Raw genomic sequence first — 21,563 nt, 5'->3', positions numbered from 1 at the left:
CTAATTAAATAGCTTTTTCTGAGGACGCCAATTCCGTCTCCGCTTCGAATTACCCTGGATCCACCAGGGCTGGACCCCAGCACATGGAGCTTCCTCTGTCTGGGTCATGGGCCTGGTTTGGGGGTGCCTAAACCTTCCCCTCATCTCCAAACAGCTGTGTCATGAGGCCCAAGAGTTGCAGTCTCCCCATAGCTCCTCCACACCAGGCAATTGTGATTTTTCCAGAAACAGTTAAAATATTCACATAATTATTATTTTGAGGTTATCACCGCTAACATCTGTCAGGAAAACCAGTTAAGAGTTCCCTGTCTGAGCTGGGCTCCTGCTTTCCTGAACACACCTCTCACCTCTACCAGCTTGGAAACTTCCAGAGGACAGAAGCTCCATCGGGGGCAAGGGAGTGGTTGGGAGGGGCTCACTGTGGTTACCTGCCAATGGGAGCTCCCTGTGTGGCCAGCACGCAAGGCCAGAGCACCTTGAATCACCATGGGAACCTACTTGCTGGCACCGTCATTGCCCCACTTCTACAGATGGCAAGACTGAGGCCATCCAGGCTCTGTCGCCCGCAGAGACCCTCAAGGATGGAGAAAGGGCAAGGGGGACTTTGCCCTCAACCTGACTGATACCAGCAGCTCTGTCCTGGCGAATCCCACCACCAAGCACCACTGCAGAGGGCCTGCCCCTGGCTTACCAAGTGTAAAGAGAGACAGGCTTGTTTCCAACTTTTCATCAGTTTTATTATAAAGAAATTCGAGAGAAGCACTGGGCACCAAGACAGACATTTGCAGGGTCAGAAAACAGCTGCAAACATTTAAGAACCCAAACCCAAACCAAACCCCCAAAGCACACACACTTTATGATAGAAACTGCAATTTTGTTCTCGATTGTTCCTCGTAAATAGACAGAAGTAGTTGCTGGCTGTTTGAAATAAATGAATGTTATGATTTAAAAAAAAAAGCACGATGTCTCTGAATGTGGCTATAAATTGTCCAGTTCCTGCTGTACAGAGGGTGAAATGGTTTGGCAGCCTCTTTTGTGCACGTCTCCCTTAAGATAAAACTTAAAAAAAATGTGCTAAGGGTCATATAAAATGCTCTTTTTTTTTTTTTTAACTTTTAAGGAATCTACTTTCCGCCCCACCCCATCCCAACAAAATAATCTTACAGGTGTCTTCAGCACAGCTTCTAAAACACGTAGTCAACTAATACTTACATGGAGCCAACAGTTTATAAGTGTCATAATGTCTTGTTCACACTGTAAAACCGGATTTGCACGTCTGGGGCTGAGCCGACCCCCGCCCGGCGCATCTGGGGGTGGTTTCCTGCGGCAGGGCCACCGGTCCAGGGGCAGCTCCGGCGACCATGGGCTCTGGCGCCAGACGACCAGACGGAGGGGACGGCGGCAGGCGAGGCGCGGGGTCCACAGGAACCCTGGAGCAAGCGGTCAGGGGGCGGGAGGTTCCAGCAGGGTCTTTGGGCTGGCGGCGGGCGGCGGGCGGCCCCTGCAGAGTCTGCCGGAAGGTGAGGAAGAGCCTCAGCCCCGGGCCCGGGCGTCCCACTGCGCTCCGCGCCGGCGCCCTGCTTCCTGCCGAGGCCTCTTTTCTGCTGTCAGCCCTTCAGGCTCTGAGCAGCGCCCTTCCAGCAAGCCTCAGGGAAGGCAGGGAGACGGGCTTAGGTGAGGTAGAGCGATTTATCCCTGGGGAGCAGGCTGGGGAGAGAGGAGGGGCTGTCAGAGCTGATGTGGCCGCCCCCCACCCCCGCCCAGGCGTCCCCTGGTCCTCACGGGGCTGGACACAGAGCCCGAGTGCGCGGGGACAGCCGCTCACTGGCCGTTCATCCCCTCCCGGGATTCAGCGGCCCCTCGGAAGATGCGTGAAAGTCTAGGCCAGTCCCGTCTTGGCTCTTGACTATGCACCGGCGGGCGTCCGAGGGGGGTGTGTGTGTGTGTGTGTGTGTGTCCTGGAATCCTGGTGGGAGACCACCTGGTCCTCAGCGCTGAGGATACAAAAAGCTAGAACTTTTTAAAGTTGGGACCAAATCTCCGTGCTTCCACTACAGGAGCTCTGGTTCAATCCCTGGTTGGGGAACACAGAATTCTGCATGCCACGCAGTGCGGCCAAAAAATAATAAAAAATTATTTTATTTTAAAAAATGGGACCAAATCTGTACTGTGGTTGGAGCCCAGAGCTCCCATGAGATCAGGCCAATGCCGGAGAGAATAGCACTGAAACATGTATATTACCATATGGAAAACAGACGACCAGTGCAAGTTGAATGCACGAAGCAGGGCCCCCAAATCCAGTGCTCTGGGACAACCCAGAGGAATTGAGGGGGGCGATGATGGGGGTTCAGGATGGGAGGACACGTGTATCCGTGGCCGATTGATCTTGATGTGTGGCAAAAACCATCACAATATTGTGAAGTGATTATTCTCCAATTATAATAAATAAATTAATTAAAAAATAAAAGCCAGTCTCTGGCTGAGGCCACACCCTCGCTAGGCTCCTCCCTGCCCCAGCTGCTGCCCTAGCCCCACTACTGGTACGGGTTCTCCCTGAACAAATATATGTCATCAAGGGCACCAAATTCCTGCTTCAGGTTCTGCTCTGAGGGAAGCTGACCAAAGACGGTCACTCTAGCTATGAATGCCACGCGGAAGCACTTGTGAGAAAAGAAACCAGGGTGGAGACATCCCTGGTGGTCCAATGGCGAAGAATCCACTGGCGGGTGCCACCCCTGTCCCAGGAAGATTCCACGAGGCATGCCAGGCGGGTTCCACTCCTGCTCCAGGAAGATTCCACGAGGCTCGGGGCAACTAAGCTCCTGCGCCACAACTACTGAGCCTGAGCTCTAGAGCCCGGTGAGCCACAACAAAGACCAGTGCAGCCAAAAATAAATAAATCTGCCCGTGGAATCCTCCAGGCAAGAATAACTGGAGCGGGCCATGCCCTTCTTCAGGGGATTTCCCTGACCTAGGGTCGAATCTGGGTCTCCTGCACTGCAGGCAGATGCTTTACTATCTGAGCCACCAGGGAGGACTAAATAAATAAATAAATCTTAAAAAAAAAAAAAGGAAAAGAAAAATAATAGGATGGAAGGAAAAACAGCAAGAGCGAGATGGGCCTCGGTGTCCCCCACAGACCTGGCCCCAGACAGCTGAGTCCCTATGGGTCCTTGCTTTGTTCTACTTCCTCTCCTGACAACGCCGGGCACCTGGTGCCCACGAGGCCCTCCTGCAAGTGACAGTGATCTGCAGTGTCCCCGTCGCCCTTTCCACCCTGTCACCCCATCCTCATGCTACTCGCATCAGCAGCGCCCACCGTGGGCAGGGGTGGGGGTGATGACCCACCTGCAGGTGCTGACGCCACACTCGGTGCTGGGGTAACTGCTGTCCCAGTCTCCGCTGCTCGTGGGGTTGGGCGGGCCAGGGGAGCGGGATCCGGAACTGCTGGGGAACTCAGAGATGTGAGGGAAGTCCTGCCGAGGTGGGAGGAGGAGGCGGTGAGCAAAGGAGAGCCAAAGGGGTGCCTCTCAGACAGCGCGGGGATGGGGCTGTTCCCAGAGACACTGCCCTGGCTTATACGAAATTTCTGCTCTGCCCGTCTGCCTGGACCACTTCTTTCTTTTCCCTGGTAGAGCACCTTCTGGAAAATCCAGTCCTAGTCTTAGCTGCAAGGGTGGGGTGCTGGTGGTGAAGGACATTCCTTCCCTGGACCTCAGTTTCCCACTCTGTAAAATGGACTTATTGGGCTGCAAGACCTCCCAGGGTCAAGCAGGCCTTGTAATTCCCAGTGTCCGTGGAGCAATTAGCAGGGGTCAAGCTTCAAAGGCTTTGGGGAGAGCCAGGGGCTAAGGCTCTGTGGCCTCAGTCTCTCTGGCCAGAGCGCAGGAATGGACAGAAGCTGAGAGAGGAGGGCCTGGGACACCCTAGGAATCTGAAGAATCTGCCTGGCAACCTGCCAGCTGTTCTCTGCAGCCAGTGCATCTCAGGCGAGGCGTACTCATCCCATTTCACAGATGTGGTCACTGAGGCTCAGAGGGGTAACAGGCCATGAGTGGCAGGGCCAGTATTTGGAACCCCAAGCTGCCTTCCCTTTCCGCAAGGGGGTTCCCCAGGAGTGCATTCTCACTGGGTCCTGCTTACCTGTGGCCCTGGAGGTGAGGGGCTCACGGCCAGCTGCACCTGGAGTGCCATGGGAGTGGGCAGGACGGGAGGCTGGGGGGCTGGGGACATGCTGACAGGTGGGCTGAGGAGGGTGCCCTGGGCATGGGGTGGCAGTGGCAGCTGCTGGTGCAGGGGTGTGCTGAGAGGGAAGGAGGGTGGTGGCGGCGGGGAGGCGCTGAGGCTGGGCAGCAGCGACTTGGAGCCCAGCGTCCGGGCGAGGCTGGCAGGGGAGGCCCCACTGCGGAAGGCCTGCAGGTCAGATGGCGTCAGGAAGGAGGCCAGGCCCGGCATGGCGTACATGGGCTGTTTGGGGGGGAGCATCTTGGCCGGAGGGTTCACCTGAGCGCTCTTGGTCTCACCCTGGTCAGGGGAGCTCTGGAAGGAAACAGACACCAATCTGGATAAGCTGGAACCAACGTGGATAAGCTGGAACTTGGGCCACGAGACCCACGTGGTTTTGTAACCCACTGGCTGGCTCTCGTGCCCCTCAGGGGAGAGCAAGGGACTCACGAGAGATCACTCAGGACCCACCACCCTTGGCTCTGACCATCCAACCACCCCATATTTTAATCCCCGGGGGTTCCCCTGTCCACGGGCGAACCCATGCTTCTCAGCCTGGCCCGAGGCACGAGCATCGCCCAGCTGGATCCTCTCCGTGGGCTTCTCCCAGCCTCTGTGCCTTGGCATGAGCTGTTCCCTTGATTTGGGACACCCTCTTTGCTTGACCCTTTCTGGCCCAATTCAGAAACCATGTCCTCTGTAGCAGCTGCCAGATCACCTCCCTCCCCGGCTTGGACCACGCAACCACCACTATGCTGAGCCTCCTGTGATACTGGTGTCGACAGAGAAAGCTGAGCGTAGGACAGGAGTAAAGGCCAGTTTTGAAGACGGGCAAAACCGGGTTTGAATCCTAGTACAGCCATTTAACAGACTGGATACTTCCAGGCAAGTTGCTTAACTCCTCTGTGTACTGGGTTCTTGTTGGAAGAATCATGTGAAATGAGATGCGTGTAAAGTACTCAGCATGAGCTGGCACACAGGAGGTACCCTGGAGAAGGGGCTGCGTGCGTGTGTGCTAAGTTGTTCAGTTGAGTCTGACTCTGTGTGACTCTGTGGACTATAGCTCTCCAGGCTCCTCTGTCCATGGGGATTCTCCAGGCAAGAATGCTGGAGTGGGTTGCCATGCCCTCCTCCAGGGGATCTTCCCCACCCAGGGACTGAACCCAGGTCTCTTATGTCTCCTGCATTGGCAGGTGGGTTCTTTACCACTAGTGCCACCTGGGAAGCCCAGAGAAGGGACCACATTGGTCTTATCCATCCTTTTCAAGACCTGTGGTGTTGACCGTTCCCATGGACTTCAGTTCTTGCTCTATTCCTCAAGGACTGGGCTTAGGGATCCCAGATGTTACCTTGGAAACAAGGCTGGCCCTGTAGGCTGCCAGAGCCTTCAGATACTCCTTCTTCGCTGCTTCGGTCTTCCTCTTGTAGGCCTGAAAGATCCAAGATGTGGGTGATATCAGGAAGAGGTCAGGTGGTCAGCCTGAGCTCATAGGGCTGGTAACTGGCACTAACCTCTGAGCTAGGTCTGCTTCTATTCCCCCCGCAGGCCCTTGAGGGGAAGCCACAGGCTTACGGCCAGTGGAGAGGAAAGCTGTGACCTGGACCCCAGACTTTCAGAGTTGGAGGCACACGATGGATGGAGATGCCTGTTCCCATTTAACAGATGAGGCAGCAGAGGTCCAATTTCCTCCCCCACTTAACCAAGTCGCTAGTGAACACAGCTACAGAACAGCCAAATGGGACCGGCCCTACCTCCCCAGTTTACAGATGGGCAAAGTGAGCCCAGTAGAGTCCTCAGCAGAGGCTGGGCAGAGGCTAGTTCCCCTAGTTCCAGAGGCTGGACCTGGTTCTAGACCTTCCAAGTCTGACTACAGAGCCTTGGGGGATGGCCCAGAAAGGGATGGGGGCTCACCTGCTTCTGCTCCTCTCCCAAGCTGTCCCACATGGAGGCCACGATTTTGGAGACATCCCCGAAGGTCGCGCTGGGGTTCTGTCCCTTGATGGCAGCCTGAGTGTCTCTGAAGAAGAGTGCGTAGGCTGACACAGGTTTCTGCGGCTCATTGGGATCCTTCTTCTTCTTCTTCTTTGGGTTCTTGGCCTTTTTGCCAGGATCAGCTGAAGGTCTCTTTTCTCCCGACATCTGCCCGGGTGAGGGGAGTTAGCAAACCAGAGAAGCCCAGGACCTCCAGCGAACCGACCCAGCCTAGGCTGAGCTGGACCTTCCTTAGCTTTTCCCAGCTTGCCCAGCCCTGCTCACACATTGGCAATGCCCTGGCCACCCCCTGGGCTTGAATACACACACACATAAATCACACACAAGCGAGTGTGCACACATGCTCTGGGTACGAGCCCTGGGTTTTTCATTCAGAATGATGGTAAAGTTCATTCAAAAAAACTCAAGAGAAAGAAACAAGTTACTGCCCTATAGAGCAATAAGACTATCACCTCTGGGCCTTTAGTCTTTTCTGCTGCACAGAAGTCATTTGTGTCTCTACAGGGAAAAATTAATTTGCCTTGTAATCAAACAAAAATTGCTTACCTCTTCATCACTTTCCCCCCACCCCAAGTTAACATCTTCCTTTACAGAATGTAAAAGCCCCCATCAATAATGAGGGAGGGATCAAACAGAAGGTATAATCTCCCAGAGAATCATCAGATAATTCTTAAGCCTATTCGATGAGGCAGTGATATGCCATTGAAAGACTGTGCAGTTATCTGTTTTTGGACTATTTCCAAGTTTTGGATATATATATTTTTTCTTAACACCTCTCCCCTCTTGTGATCACAAATAATCCCCAAAGATTATTCTTGATTGAATAAGACCAGTCTCTTCCACCACATTGCGGCTCTGCGACTTGGGGCAGGTGGCTTAGTCCCTCTGACCCTCTTTGAAGTTGCTGGATGGAAGAGAGATTAATATAACTGTCAGCAGGGTGACCTCACCCTGGATACCTGGCCTCTGATGCAGTCAGACTCCAGGATCTCAGTACTGCGGGCACCTGGCTTCCAGGATGGAGGGGGTGGGCACGTCCCCCACCGACTAGGACTCCCAGGCCACCCAAGGACCAGGGATTTTGGCCAATGGCTATGGATCCTGCTACGAAGACTGTGGCTCTATTGCTCCAAGAAAATGAAGGTAATATCGTACATTGATAAGGAAACCATGGGCCAGACTCGGGTCTGCAGGTCTGAGGGACAGTGAGGGGCAGTCTGTGGCCACATCAGTCCTGTTCTTGAGTGTTTCTCTGTGGTCACCCACCTCTCCAAGCCTCAGTTCTGTCTGCCGAGCAGATGGGGCATTGCGGGTGGTTTAAGAGTACGTGTGCTGGAGCCAGACTACAACCATCTTGGTTTAAATCCTGGTTCTGTGACACCTGATAAGTCACTTGACTTCTCTGTACCTTGGTTTCCCCATGTGCCAATCAGAGATAATAAAGGCACCTACCACATAGGGTTGTAATAAAGATTATATGGATTAATACCTGTCATGTCCTTAGAATAGTATCTGCCCCATGGAAGTGTTTTAGAAGGGTTTGTTAAATACAGATTAAATTAAAAGCACTTCCTGCCTGGACTACAGTAGTGACCAAGTTACCCTGAGGGTAAAGCTAGACCAGGATCCAGATGTGCCCACCCCAGCCAGGATGTCAGGGTTTCTGACGGATGCCATGGTTACTGCCCCAGGCCTCTTCAGGGACCCCACGTGGAAAGAGGTGAGAGGCCCTTATGAAGAAGAAAGGGAGGCAGGCATTGTGGGAGCAAGTCTTGATTTTACCAGCGGCTCACTGGGAGATTCCGGGCAAGCACAAGCATCCTTGGCTTTGATGGGTCTCTGTTTCCTGCTCCAGTAAAACAAGATGCTCTTTGACAGGGAGGGAGGCTTGGGGTCAGTGCAAAGAAAGGTCAGGAGCTGGACAGGTGGTGAGCTCTCATTCCCTGGCATGTTCTTGAAGAAGCAGGACAACGCCTGGTTCCAGGGATATGCAGGGGGTCATGTCCCCAATGGGGGGTTGTTTTTAATGCTCCCTCCCACAGTGATGCCCAGAGGTGTCCTGTGCTGGGCCGCACATCTCTGTGGACCTCCTGAAAGGTCAGAGTGGCCTCAAAATGTGGCCCTGAGGATCTTGCCAATGCCATCAATGCCACTGAAATGACCCACTGGCCATTGAGGAATTAGATGTCATCATGTTTTCCCAGAATTTTCCTTGTTTTCTGACAACGGGGACAGTTATACTCTTGTAGTCTTTTCTAGAGGTAGGCGATGCCCATTTCCCCACAGGGCCTGTCCCTTGCTGACGGGAAGGCATTCTAAGGCATCTGAAGCCTTGGCATCTCTATCCCCACGTACCTTGAAATGTGCCTCCGATTCCTCCTCCTGAGTTGAACTGGAGGGAGAGGGGGTCGCTGACTTGCTCCCTGGGGGTGATGGGGAGCTGTGGGCGATGCCGCTCCGGATGCCCATCTGAGAAATGAGCTGGGACTGGCTGAGGGCGCTCATGTGGCTGGCCAGCATCGCCGGGCGGCCCAGCAGGGGCCCTGGTCGGCCCGAGTCATAGGCAGCAACCTCCGAGTGGACCATCTCCTGGATCTTAGAGAGGAGGAGATTGTGTGCCGAGTTAGAAAGGGCCAGCACATTGGCATTGTCAGACTCAGAGGAGGGGTCCGCTCTGACCTGTGGCTTCCTCAGGGCCCCCTGCACGACTCGGTGCACCCCTGGGGGGCACCATTCTGCTGACAGTCACCCTCGACGTCTAGACGGTCAGCATCTCAGCCCTCGTGAGAAAGCCCAGTTCAGTTGTGAATATGTTATTTGATGATATTGGATCTTCCCTCCTGAAACATGGTATATCTTTGCACTTATTCCCTGTACACCATAACAGCAAAGAACAGAGATGCTGGAAGCCGCCTGCACTTTGAAATCTGGTTCCGCTTCTATGCTGGGTGACTTTGGCAAAGTTACTTAACCTCTCTGTGCCTCAGGCTTTACATCTGAAAAATGTGGATAATGATTAAACCTACCTTCTAGGGATGTTAAGGATTAAATATGCCTGGCACACGGTAAGCCCTATATTGTATGAGGGTTTGTTAAATACAAAAGATAAATAAATCCCTTAAGAACATTTGCACTTTCCTCCCGCTGCCATAGGTCAGTAGTTTTCTTACTATCTATTCCCCAGGATATTTCCTAACTGGTTATTTTTGGAATATAAAGAAAACTACTGAGTTCAACATACAGGCACTTCTCGTACTAATCATATTTAGAACAGTGTGTATTTTTCACCTAAATATTATATATTTTTATAGATACACACCCACTGTTCAGTGAAGCATACCAATTTGCATATTCTTGTAGTTATTTTTATTTCCTTTAAATTTGTGGTCAAATTCTAATTTCTAATATCTCGTATCTGTGCTTTCTTTCTACTTTTTATTAGAGAAGTTCATCAGTTTTCTATTTTATTTTGTGGGATTTTTTTTTTCCTCCTTAAAAGAATCAAATCTGAAATTTGTTTACCTGGTCTACTCTTTCTCTGCTTTCTAATTCTTTATTTTATCTTTATTAATCTCTTTATAGTATCTTTATCTAATTCTTTTATATTTATTAATCTCTTCTTCTGCTTTTGTAGATTGGTTGGTGTTGCTTCCCCCTCAATTCTCAGTCACATCTTCAATTCATTATTTTCATCCTCGATGTTTAGAAATATGTTTCATGCTATGAATTTCCCTCTGAACATGACCTTAGCTTTTCCCAGACTTCATCTCGAGATTTTCATTATTATTCTTTTTGATATACTTATTCCTAAATTTATTTTAAATTTCCTCTCCCATGGAACTGATGTTTAAGAAGACTTATGGAATTTCTGAGGTTAAAATTTTTTGTTCTTTCCTTTTTGCTATTCATTTCTCATAACAAAAGTGATCAAAGAATATAATCTGTACTATTTGTACTTTAGAGAATTTATTCCGGTTTCCTTGGGGACCCAAACATGCTTATTTTTTAATATTCTTTTTTTACTGTAGTAAAACATGCATAACATGAAACTTACATTGTAACTATTTTTAAGTCTACAGTTCAATGGCATCAAGTCCATTCACATAACCATCACCGCCATCCAACCAGAGAACTCTTTTCATCTGGCAAAACTAAAGCTTGGTACGCCTTCAATACCCCTCCCCATTCCTGCTCATTCTGCCCCTGGTAACCATACTTCTACTTCTGTCTCTATGAGCTTGACTATTCTAGGTACTTCACTTAGTAGAATCATACAGTATTTGTCCTTTTGTGTCTGGTTTATTCCACTTAGAGGCCTCCCAGGTGGCTCAGTGGTAAAGAATCTGCCTGTCAACCAGGAGACGTGTGTTCAGTCCCTGGGTCGGCAAGATTTCCTGGAGAAGGAAATAGCAATCCACTTCAGTATTCTGAAATCCCGTAGAGGAGCCTGGGGAGCTACAGTCTATGGGGTCGCAAAGAGCTGGACACGACTTAGCAACTAAACAACAACAGTATTCCACTTAGCATAATGTTTTCAAGGTTCACTCATGTTCTCCCATGTGTCAAAATTTCCTCCCTTTTGAAGACTGAACACTAATTCCCCTGTATGAATATACTGGACTTCCCAGGTGGCCCAGTGGGTACAAAATCCACCTGCAAGGCAGGAGGCACAGGAGACACAGGTTCCATCCCTGGGTTGGGAAGAGCCCCTCGAGGGGGCATGGCAACCCACTCCAGTACTCCTGCCTGGAGAATCCCATGGACAGAGGAGCCTTGTGGGCTCCAGCCCATAGGGAGGCAAAGAGCTGGACACGACTGAAGTGACCGAGCTCGCACATGCATGAATATACTACATTTTGTTTATCCATTCATTCATCATCCATTTGGGTTGTTTCTACTTATTGTAAAGGATGCTGCTTTGAACACTGTGGTACACATATCTGTTTGAGTCCTTGCTTTCTTTTTTAAAATTTCTATTGGAGTATAGTTGCTTTACAATGTTGTGTTAGTTTCTGTTGTGGAGCAAACTGAGATCAGTTATACGTATACATGTATAATATATCCACTCTTTTCAAGATTCCCTTCCCATTTAGGTCATCACAGAGCACTGAGTTCCCTGGGTTACACAGCAGGTTCTCATGAACCATCTATTTCATACATAGTAGTGATATATGTCAATCTCAATCTCCAAATTCTTTCCACTCCCCAAAGATGTTTAAATTTTGTGTACATTTCACAGTATTTGGTGCTGTGTTTGCAGATTAATAGTGTAACATTTCTCTGTCCTGTCAGTGATGATTATTTCGATTCCTTTGGTCTGAAGTGAAAGTAGAAGTTGCTCAGTCGTGTCTGACTATTTGTGACCCCACGGGTTATGCAGTCCATGGAATTCTCCAGGCCAGAATACTGGAGTGGGTAGCCTTTCCCTTCTCCAGGGGATCTTCTCAACCCAGCGATCGAACCCAGGTCTCCCACAGTGCAGGCGGATTCTTTACCAGTTGAGCCACGAGGGAAGCCCAAGAATGCTAGAGTGGGTAGCCTATCCATTCTCCAGTGGATCCTCCGGACCCAGGAATCAAACGGGGTCTCCTGTGTTGCAGGCGGATTCTTTACCAATTGAGCTATCAGGGAAGCCCCTTTGTTTGTCTAAGTTGCCAATAACTTTTCTGCTTCCATCAAAATCTTTCTTTGAAGCTTTTGTTTTGGGAATTTGATATTGGTTTTTACATTTTACAATGTTGTTCAGCCACAGAAAAGAAGGAAACCCTGCCATCTGTGGCAGTGTGGACAGTCCTTGAGGGCATTATGTTGAGTGAGATGAGCGAGACGAGAAAGACAAATCCTTTGTGTTCTCACTCCTACGTGACTGGCACAGTTGGTAAAGGGCCTGCCTGCCAATGCAGGTAGACATAAGAGGTAAGGGTTCAAGCCCTGGGTTGGGAAGATACCCTGGAGTAGAAAATGGCAACCCGCTCCAGTATTGTCTGAAAAATTCCATGGACAGAGGAGCCTGGTGGGTTACAATCCATGGGGTCACAAAGAGTCGAACACCACTGAGACATACACACACACACACACACACACACACACACACACACACAAATAGTAGAACGGTGGTTGCCCAGGGGTTGGGGGAAATGGGTGAAGGTTTTCAAAAGTCAAAATTTCTAGCTATATAATGAATAAATTCTGGGGACCTCATGTACAGTATGGTGATTATAATTAACAATACTTTATTATATAGTTGGGGAACTTCCCTGGTGGCTCAGACGGTAAAGCGTCTACCCGCAATGCGAAAGACCTGGGTTCAATCCCTGGGTCAGGAAGATCCTCTGGAGAAGGAAGTGGCAACCCACTCCAGTACTCTTGCCTGGAAAATCCCATGGATGGAGGAGCCTGGTGGGCTACAGTCCATGGGGTCGCAAAGAGTTGGACACGACTGAGTGACTTTCACTTCACTTCACTTCATATACATGCATCAAATCATCAAGCTGTATCCCTTAAACTTAAATATGTGAAATCTCGATAATATCTCAATAAAGCTGGAAAAATTTTTAAACACTTTAAAAAAAGAGTAGGCTTTAAAATCTATTCTCTAAGCACCCCTTTTCCATCCCAACATGTATACACTTTTCTTTCCATGAGTTTTAAACAAGGGCCTGACATTATTTCTTCAAGGGCAAATTAACCTTGGGGCTCTGTGTTTAGGGCTTGCTGTCTGTTTCTTTCTTTCTTTTTTTCTCCTTCCTGGCTGCCTGCTTTAGAATTCTTCAATCAGCTACTCCTGACTCAGGAGTTTAATATATGACCAACACTTGATAATGGCAGACTTTGAATTTTTGCAAATTTTCTAAGTCTGAAATGCTCCGAAAGTTGTTCTAATTTGCACTGCCCTAGAGAAGTCAGACATCTTTTCATTTATTTCCTGGACATCTGGGTTTCTGTTTATACTACTGGTGGGGGTATAAACTAGTAAGATACACACTTTAGGAAGCAATCTGATGATACATATCCTATAATCTAGCAAATCTACCACCAAGATATAAAGAACTTTCCCACATACACAAGAACACATATATACTGCAGAAAACTTTAAAGACTTTGAAATGGGCAAATGAATGCCCTTTCAATGGCATCCTAGGTGTTGGCTTAGGGTCATCTGTTTCTATATTTTGTCTTTGACTAGGCTATGGGCTTCCCAGGTTGAGCTAGTGGTAAAGGACCTGCCTGCCAATGCAGGAGACATAAGAGACATGGGTTCGATCCCTGGGTGGGGAAGATCCCCTGGAGGAGGGCACGGCAACCCATTCCAGTATTCTTGCCTGGAGAATCCCACAGACAAGGAGCCTGGCAGGCCACAGTCCATAGGGTAGCAGAGTCAGACACGGCTGAGTGACTGAGCATGCACACAGGCTATCTGCTGTTTCACAAATTTAGTTGTGACACGTGGGATCTTTAGTTCATATAAACTCTTCATTGTGACATGTGGGATCTAGCTCCCTGACCAGGGATTGAACCCAGGCCCCCTGCATTGGGAGTGTGGAGTCTAAGCACTGGACCACCAGAAAAGTCCCCCTTGCCTTTTTTTTTTTTTAAAAAAGGTGTTTTTATTTAATTTAATTTATTTTTTGGCTACGTGGCATGTGGAATCTTAGCTCACCGACCAGGAAGCAGTCCATAGGGTCACAAAGAGTTGGACATGACTGAGCACAGAAACCCACACATAGGATAAGATTTACCATCTTAACGATTTTGAAGCACAGAGTGCAGTGGCATTCATATAGTCACATTGCTGTGTTCCTGTCACTACAATCCATCTCCAGAGCTCTTTTCATCTTGCAAACCTAAGACTCTGGATCTATCAAGCCATAACTTCCTGATTCCTTCCTCCCTGAAGTCCTTGGCAACCATTATTTTACTACTATGAAATTTGACTAGTATTCTATGAATTTGATCATACTAGGTACCTCCTGAAGTGGAATCATACAGTTCCTTTTCTTTTGTGACTGGCTTATTTCACTTAGCATAATATGCTAATGGTCATCCATGTTGTAGCGTGCATCACACTTTCCTTCCTTTTAAAGGCCAAATAAAATTCCATTATATGCATATACTGCATTTTGTTTATCCATTCGTCTATTGATGGACACTTGGTTGCTTCCACATTTTGGCCACTGTGAATAATGCTGCTATGAACGTGGATGTCCAAATACCTCTTCAAGACCCTGCTATCAATTCTTTAGGATATGTACCCAGAAACAGAACTGTTGGATCATGTAGTGATTCTATTTTTAATTTTTGAGGAGCTGCCATATTGTTATCCTAAGGGCTTGCACCGTCTTATGTTCCTACCACTAGTGAACAAATGTTCTAGTTTTTCCACATCCTTGCCAACACTTGTTTTCTCTCTCTCCCTTTATTTATTTATTTTTTTTGATAGTAATCATCCTAATAGGTGTGAGGTGAAATGCAACTGATCATTGTGCATAAAAAGGCAAAAAATGTTGTCTCGTAGAGGTACTAATTGATCTTACCATGTAGAAAAGAAGAACCTGAACATTACATTCTTGCTCTATAGATATCAATCAGTTTTGCATTTATTATAAAATTTATTTCAGCACTCTTGATTGCCTATATACATACTCATTCATTAGATTCTCCTTTGAGCCGGTTATAATATTTTACTGGCTTCTTCATTAATGAATAAATTAAATAAACTGATGTTTCATTTTATATTTATATGAGAGTTATGATATTACCTTTCAAAAATGACACATTACGACGAAGTTTGTTATGGCATCTTTTAACTTCAGAAAAATTGGAAATAATCTGAATGTTTGCTAGTTGGGAAATGGTGGAAATTTGTGATCTATTCACACAATGGAATTCTGTGCAGAGTTCAAGCGAATGGCGTGGAGGCACACCTACCAATGATGATGAACTCAAACCAATGCTGAGTGGAGAGTTTCAGAAGGAGGCACACAATAGAACAGCTTTACGCAGGCATTCAAGACATAAAACATCACTGTAAAGTGTTTATATAGGATTTGAATAGAGACTTTTAATCGTATCCAATTCTTCATGATCCCATGGACTATAGCCCACCAGGCTAATCAGTCCATGGAGTTTTCCAGGCCAGAATACTGGAGTGGGTGGCCATTCCCTTCTCCAGCGGATCTTCCCGACCCAGGAATGGAATTTGGGTCTCCTGCATTGCAGATAGATTCTTCACCACCTGAGCCACTAGGGAAGCCCAAAATGTATTTATAGACTTATAAAAATGTAATAAAGGCCTGAAAACACCTTCTGTGGTGCAAGTGTGCTGAAGTCTTTACTCTGTGGATCCCGATTCCTCTCCTTCAGTAAACAACACACACAAGAAGCCTTGTCTCAGGCCTAAGGCATCCTCCATCTGGTCAACTGGTCTACCCTTTCTGTGGCAGCATCTCACTGGCATTGAATCACGCTCACTTCTTTCCCATCTTTAAGTGAAAACCTCCCTTATTTCCAAGGCTCCTAAAGACTTCTGCCCCAACTTTTCCCAGCACAGTCAGCTTCCTCCCTGTCACTAGGCCCTCCCCTCCCACCAGCAGCTGGCCATCTAGTATCTTCATTACTACCAATACCACTTAATCATCTTCACCTTCCTCACTGCTGGCCTCATCAGAGGAGGAAGAGGAGAAACTTTTGTTAAGCATTTAATATGTGCCAGAAGCAGTGCTAAGTTTTTCCATCTACGGCCCATTTAATCATCAAATAAGGTGGATAATATCATCCACTAAAGCCAAGACTCAGACAGGTTCAGAGACTTGCCCATGATCATACAGTTAATGCAGGTGGAGCTGGGTTTCCCCAGACCATTGTACTTTCTCTCTAAGCTATGACACCTTCCCCAAAGACACCCCTCAGTCCCTGACTCCAAGAACTGCTGCCTCTCCAGGCAGCCCTCTTCCCTCTGTCCAGGGCCTGGCTCCTGGTTGCCCAACTACCTAACCAGTCTCTCCTTTCTGGTCTTTTCCAGCCCACTCCTTCAACACTGGCATTCCTCTAGCTTTATCTGACTTTCCCTCCTTTCTTCCAGGCCCCCTGGGTGAGTCGTGGCTTCTGCATAGATGCCTACAGATAGGGGGCGTTTCCCAGAGATGATTCCAAATTCCCATATCCTGCCTAAGAAAGTGTTTTGGTTAAAGCCAATTTTAGAATTTGGAAGGAAAAAAGGTGAGCTCACAGGAACAGGACACAGAAATGGTCAGACAATGTCAATCCCTCCACACATTCTAGAATTCTCCATCAGCTCACAGGACACTTTCCCCAATCAGAATTCACCCTGGTGAATTGTTGGACAACCATTGCCTTTTGTCCTAATCAACTACAGCAGATGCTGTGAGGGGCCTGCCCATTTGCCTCTGGCCTACTTTGGAGGTCCCCCCGCCCGAGTCCAAGGGTTATTGCACCTGCTGATGGCTTCCTGCATCTCCCTTCCTGAGAGTGTTTTCTGTCCCAAGAAGTTGGAAGTGCTGAACCCAGAAGTAACCCTCAACCCCCAAGGGACAGCAGTTTGTGGATAAAACCTCGGCATCCCCTGTTCAAGAGGACAATTCTGAGTTGCATCCCATACACTTCTTGGAGGGTCCGGAACAGGATTCCAGGTGGTCACAGCTCACCACCCTGCCCTTTCCTGGCTTTCTTCCCTTCCTGTCCCTTTTCCCTTCTTCCTTCCCAGAGCATCCTGGGATTACCCCCAAGCAAACTATGTGCACCTAAACATTTGTGTTGGAATCTGCTTTATGAGGGATCCCAAATGGGGGTCACAAATTAAGACACCAGCCCTCCTCTTGGCTCCCAGCAAAGCTTCTTCAAGCTCAGGTGCTCTGCTGGCCACCAGAGTGACCCTTCAGGAGTATAATTGTCTCTTCCCTGCTCAGAAGCTTCCTGTAGCTCCCTCACGACCTCCTGGCATGGTCCTACCCTTGTGGGATGCCCCCACCCTCTGCACCATCTCTTTCCTCCCAACCTCTCCAGGTTCTTCCCAGAGCTTCCTGGGACGTATGGGCTTCTCCCTAGAATGGAGACTGCTTCTTGCATGGCTCACTGGTCCTTTCTTCTGTATTATCATCTTCGAGGCTAATCTGAAACATCACCTCCTCAGAGAAGCCTTCCCTGACCTCTCCCCCTCCTCCCTCCTTTGGCCACGACTTTTACCTGGGCCTACCCCAAGGCTCATCCTGGTGGGGAGGGAGCATCTGCTTATGTGCAGAGATATAACGTGCTTCCCCAGCCACCAAGCAGGTGGCTCAGGCCACAGCTGGCGCTTATGAGATGGCTGGTAACTAAATGAACCAAGCCTCCTGCTCGTCTCATGGAAACATATGGTCACGTCCAGGAGCCACATCTGAGCCTCTCCCGGAAGGATGAAACAGAGGAAATGGTAAGGCGGCAGCGCTGTGAACATAATTAGGTTCTCCTGGCTTAACAGATTCTCAGGGCTGCAGGACACAAAGGTGTTTTTCTGCAAAGCTTCATTTGCAATCTCTACGGAGAGCAACCCAGATGCCGAAGGCACCCCCACAAAGCAGGGGGAGAAGCAGTCACACCTGTCTCCTTCCCGCTTTCTGCTGATTCACGGGCGCACATCCGCCCTGCTTCCTCTGAGGCAGGGACAAGGTGTCATTCAATACGACCTCACGCTCTGCCCAGGGACTTGGGAGTTTTTTTTTCTGGAGGTAACAGTGGCTCTGCTTAATTCTCTCATTGAAACCTCTACCTCAGCTCCAAAGGGTCTGGGAACTCCTCCTCATTTCCCAGCACAATCAAACCCCAAAGGAAAATGAACAAGCCACTGACCATCATTTTACAATCCCTTCCATAGTCTCAGAGGAGCTCTTTCCAACAGATACTAATATCTCTGTTTCATAGAAGATGATAAGAATAGTCATAATAATACCAATTCTTACTATCATAGTAAGTGCTATGTCCCAGGCATTGTGGTAGGAGCTTCATGAACAAACTTTGCCATATCCCTCCTATCATCTCCCTTTTATAATAAAGATGCTGAAACCCAGAGAGGGTAAGTAACTTTCCCAAGGTCACACAGCTAGGTAGTGGGAAAGTCAGAATTCTTGCTGTCTTCAAAGACTGAGATCATTTTACTGCATTTGCTGATCTTTTTTAAAAATGTTTTTAAATTTTATTTACTTATTTTGGGCCCCACTGGGTCATCACTGCTGCATACAGGCTTTTCTCTAGCTGTGGGGAGCAGGGCTACTCTCTAGCTGCTGCGTGCAGGTTTCTTACTGAGGCGGCTTCTCTTGTTGCAGAGCACAGACTCATGGGCACTCAGGCTTCAGCAGTTGCAGCTGGAGGGCTCTAGAGCACGGGCTCAGTAGCTGTGACACACAGGCTTAGTTTCCCTGCAGTGTACCCACAGGTCTCAACACCTCTAAGACGGGTGGAGGGCAATGAACCCACTCTCACAGGGCAGCTGTAAGGAGCCAATGAAAAGAGAGCATTGTAGAGAACCTGGCACATAGCAGATCTTCAACCCGAGAGGTTTCCTTTCTTTCATGCCCTCATGGACTTGCTCAGGGTGTAAGCTTCAGTTGGATCTCAATTGGGCTAAGAGGGCAGAAGCAATGGCAGTTTCTGGAATATGAGAGAAATATGCAAGAAGCCAAGAGGAGGCAGTGATGGCAATAAAAATAACAGCACAAGGCCTGGCACAGGGCTGGTGCTTCAAAGATATCTGTCATAGTTGTTAGATCAGGAGTTGGGAAACTTCTTGTGTAAAAGGCCAGATATTAAATATTTTAGGCTCTGTGGACCAGATGCAAGTACTCAATTCTGCCATTATAGCACAAAAGGCAGTCACAGATAAGAAGTCAATGAATGGGCATGGCCACGTTTCAATAAAACTTTATTTATAAAAACAAGTGGAGGGCCAGGTTTGATGTATAGACATGGATTGCCAACCCCTTGAATGCTGTTAAGTAAATAGAAATGGTGATAGAAGCACTACTCTGAATTTGGCAGTTAACATCTGCCAGGCAGTGACCTGACTACATTTCATTCTCACCCAGTCATGGGAGGAAGGTGTGTTTATCAGGAGCATTTTACAAAGGAGGAAGCTGAGGCTCAGAAAAGTGCCTGAGGTCAACAGTGGTAAGTGGCAGAGCTGGGATTTGAATTAAGGGTTGACTAGTTCCCTGTGTCTTCAGGTACTACCTCACCCTCCTGCTCAGCCCTGTCCTAGAACACAGCTGCTCAGTGTGCTGCCCCGGGCCCAACCCTGCCCTGGCCACCAGCTGGGCTCTTGCTCTGTCTGACTCATATCACAGCCTCTGTTTCAAATCAGAAAGGTCTGGAAGAGCGGCAGAGACCTTTGGCCATTGTCCTCTGACTCTGAGCTTCCGTGGCTGTCTTGAGCCTCTTTCTCACGTCCTCGACTGGGCCTCTGCCTTCAGCTGCCCTCATCAGAACTGCCTCTGTGGTCCTTTTACTTCTCTAGTCCTCCTCCTGTTACTTATTCATTCAACAAACCTTCCCTGAGGGCTGCTATGTCTGAGATCCTGGGATAGAACCAGGGGACTAAAAACACGCCACCTGGGGTGCACAGTCTGACGGGGAGGCAAAGATGCAGCCACACAGTTTCAACCGGTGCAATAGCATGGTTGTGTAGGAGGATCTGGGGAAGGGGACAGAGAGGAGCCCCTCCAATGGCTGGAGAGCCAGCAAACCTTCCCACAAGAAAGACTCTGAGCTGCTCTTGGAGGGGAGGACTGCAGAAGACAAGAGCAGGTGGATGGTGTTGCCACATGTGCAAAGGCACAGAGGCATGGAGCAGTGTGATTGATGGCTCCACTTGACTGGCTACAGGGTACCCAGACATCTGACCAAACATTATCCTGGATGTGTCTGTGAGGGTGTTTCTGGATGAGATTAACATCGGAACCAGCAGACTGAGTAAGCAGCCTGCCTTCCTCAACGTGGGTTCAATTCAGTTCAGTTCAGTTGCTCAGTCGTGTCTGACTCTTTGCGACTCCATGGACTACAGCATGCAATGTGGGTGGGTATCATCTAATTAACTGAAGACTCAAACAGAACAAAAAGGCTGAGTAAGCTGGATTTAGAAAAGGCAGAGGAACCAGAGATCAAATTGCCAACATCTGCTGGATCATCAAAAAAGCAAGAGAGTTCCAGAAAAACATCTACTTTTGCTTTACTGTCTACGCCGAAGCCTTTGACTGTGTGAATCACAACAAACTGTGGAAAATTCTTCAAGAGAGGGGAATGCCAGACCACCCAACCTACCTCCTGAGAAATCTGTATGCAGGTCAAGAAGCAACAGTTAGAATTGGACATGGAACAACAGACTGGTTCCAAATTGGGAAAGGAGTATGTAAAGGCTATATATTGTCACCCTGCTTATTTAACTTATATGCAGAGTACATCATGCAAGATGCTAGGATGGATGAAGCACAAGCTGGAATCAAGATTACCAGGAGAAATATCAATAATGTCAGATATGCAGATGACACCACCCTTATTGCAGAAAGAGAACAACTAAACAGCCTCTTGATGAAAGTGAAAGAGGAGAGTGAGAAAGTTGGCTTAAAACTCAACATTCAGAAAATGAAGATCATGGCATCCGGTCCCATCACTTCACGGCAAATAGATGGGAAAACAAAGAAAACACTGAGAGATTTTATTTTCTTGGGCTCCAAAATCACTGCAGATGGTGACTGCAGCCATGAAAGACGTTTACTCTTTAGAGACGTTTACTCTTTAAAAGACGTTTACTCTTTAGAAGAAAGGCTATGACCAACCTAGACAGCATATTACAAAGCAGAGACATTACCAACAAAAGTCCATTTAGTCAAAGCTATGGTTTTTCCAGGAGTCATGTATGGATGTGAGAATTGGACTATAAAGAAAGCTGAACACCAAAGAATTGATGCTTTTGAACTGTGGTGTTGGAGAAGACTCTTGAGAGTCCCTCGGACTGCAAGGAGATCCAACCAGTCCATCCTAAAGGAGATCAGGCCTGGGTATTCACTGGAAGGACTGATGCTAAAGCTGAAACTCCAATACTTTGGCCACTTGATGCAAAGAACCAACTCATTGGAAAAGACCCTGATGCTGAGAAAGATTGAAGGTGGGAGGAGAAGGGGACGACAGAGGATGAGATGGTTGGATGGCATCACCGATGCGATGGACATGAGTTTGAGCAAGTTCCAGTAGTTGGTGATGGACAGGGAAGCCTGGTGTGCTGCAGTCCGTGGAGTCACAAAGAGTTGGACACAACTGAGCGACTGGACTGAACTGAACTGAAGAGCGAGCCTGCCTCCTG

The 21,563-nt window shown here is 48.3% G+C and overlaps 1 protein-coding gene across 1 annotated transcript in view; it reads right to left on the bottom strand.

Moving 5' to 3' along the window:
• Positions 1–1,670: 1,670 nt before the first annotated feature.
• The window catches only part of TOX2 (TOX high mobility group box family member 2), a 153,815-nt gene continuing 133,922 nt past the window's right edge, over positions 1,671–21,563 (bottom strand). The window contains exons 4-9 of the mRNA XM_052651226.1: positions 8,573–8,812; positions 6,137–6,364; positions 5,574–5,654; positions 4,144–4,539; positions 3,349–3,476; positions 1,671–1,707 (exon numbers count right to left, since the gene is read on the bottom strand). Coding sequence (XP_052507186.1) covers positions 1,671–1,707; positions 3,349–3,476; positions 4,144–4,539; positions 5,574–5,654; positions 6,137–6,364; positions 8,573–8,812 — 1,110 coding nt within the window. The remainder of the gene's footprint in view (positions 1,708–3,348; positions 3,477–4,143; positions 4,540–5,573; positions 5,655–6,136; positions 6,365–8,572; positions 8,813–21,563) is intronic.

This window comes from Budorcas taxicolor, chromosome 13, assembly GCF_023091745.1.
Source record: "Budorcas taxicolor isolate Tak-1 chromosome 13, Takin1.1, whole genome shotgun sequence".
Taxonomy (NCBI): domain Eukaryota; kingdom Metazoa; phylum Chordata; class Mammalia; order Artiodactyla; family Bovidae; genus Budorcas; species Budorcas taxicolor.
The sequence above is the reverse complement of the archived record's forward strand: the minus strand, read 5'-3'. Positions and strand labels throughout refer to the sequence as shown.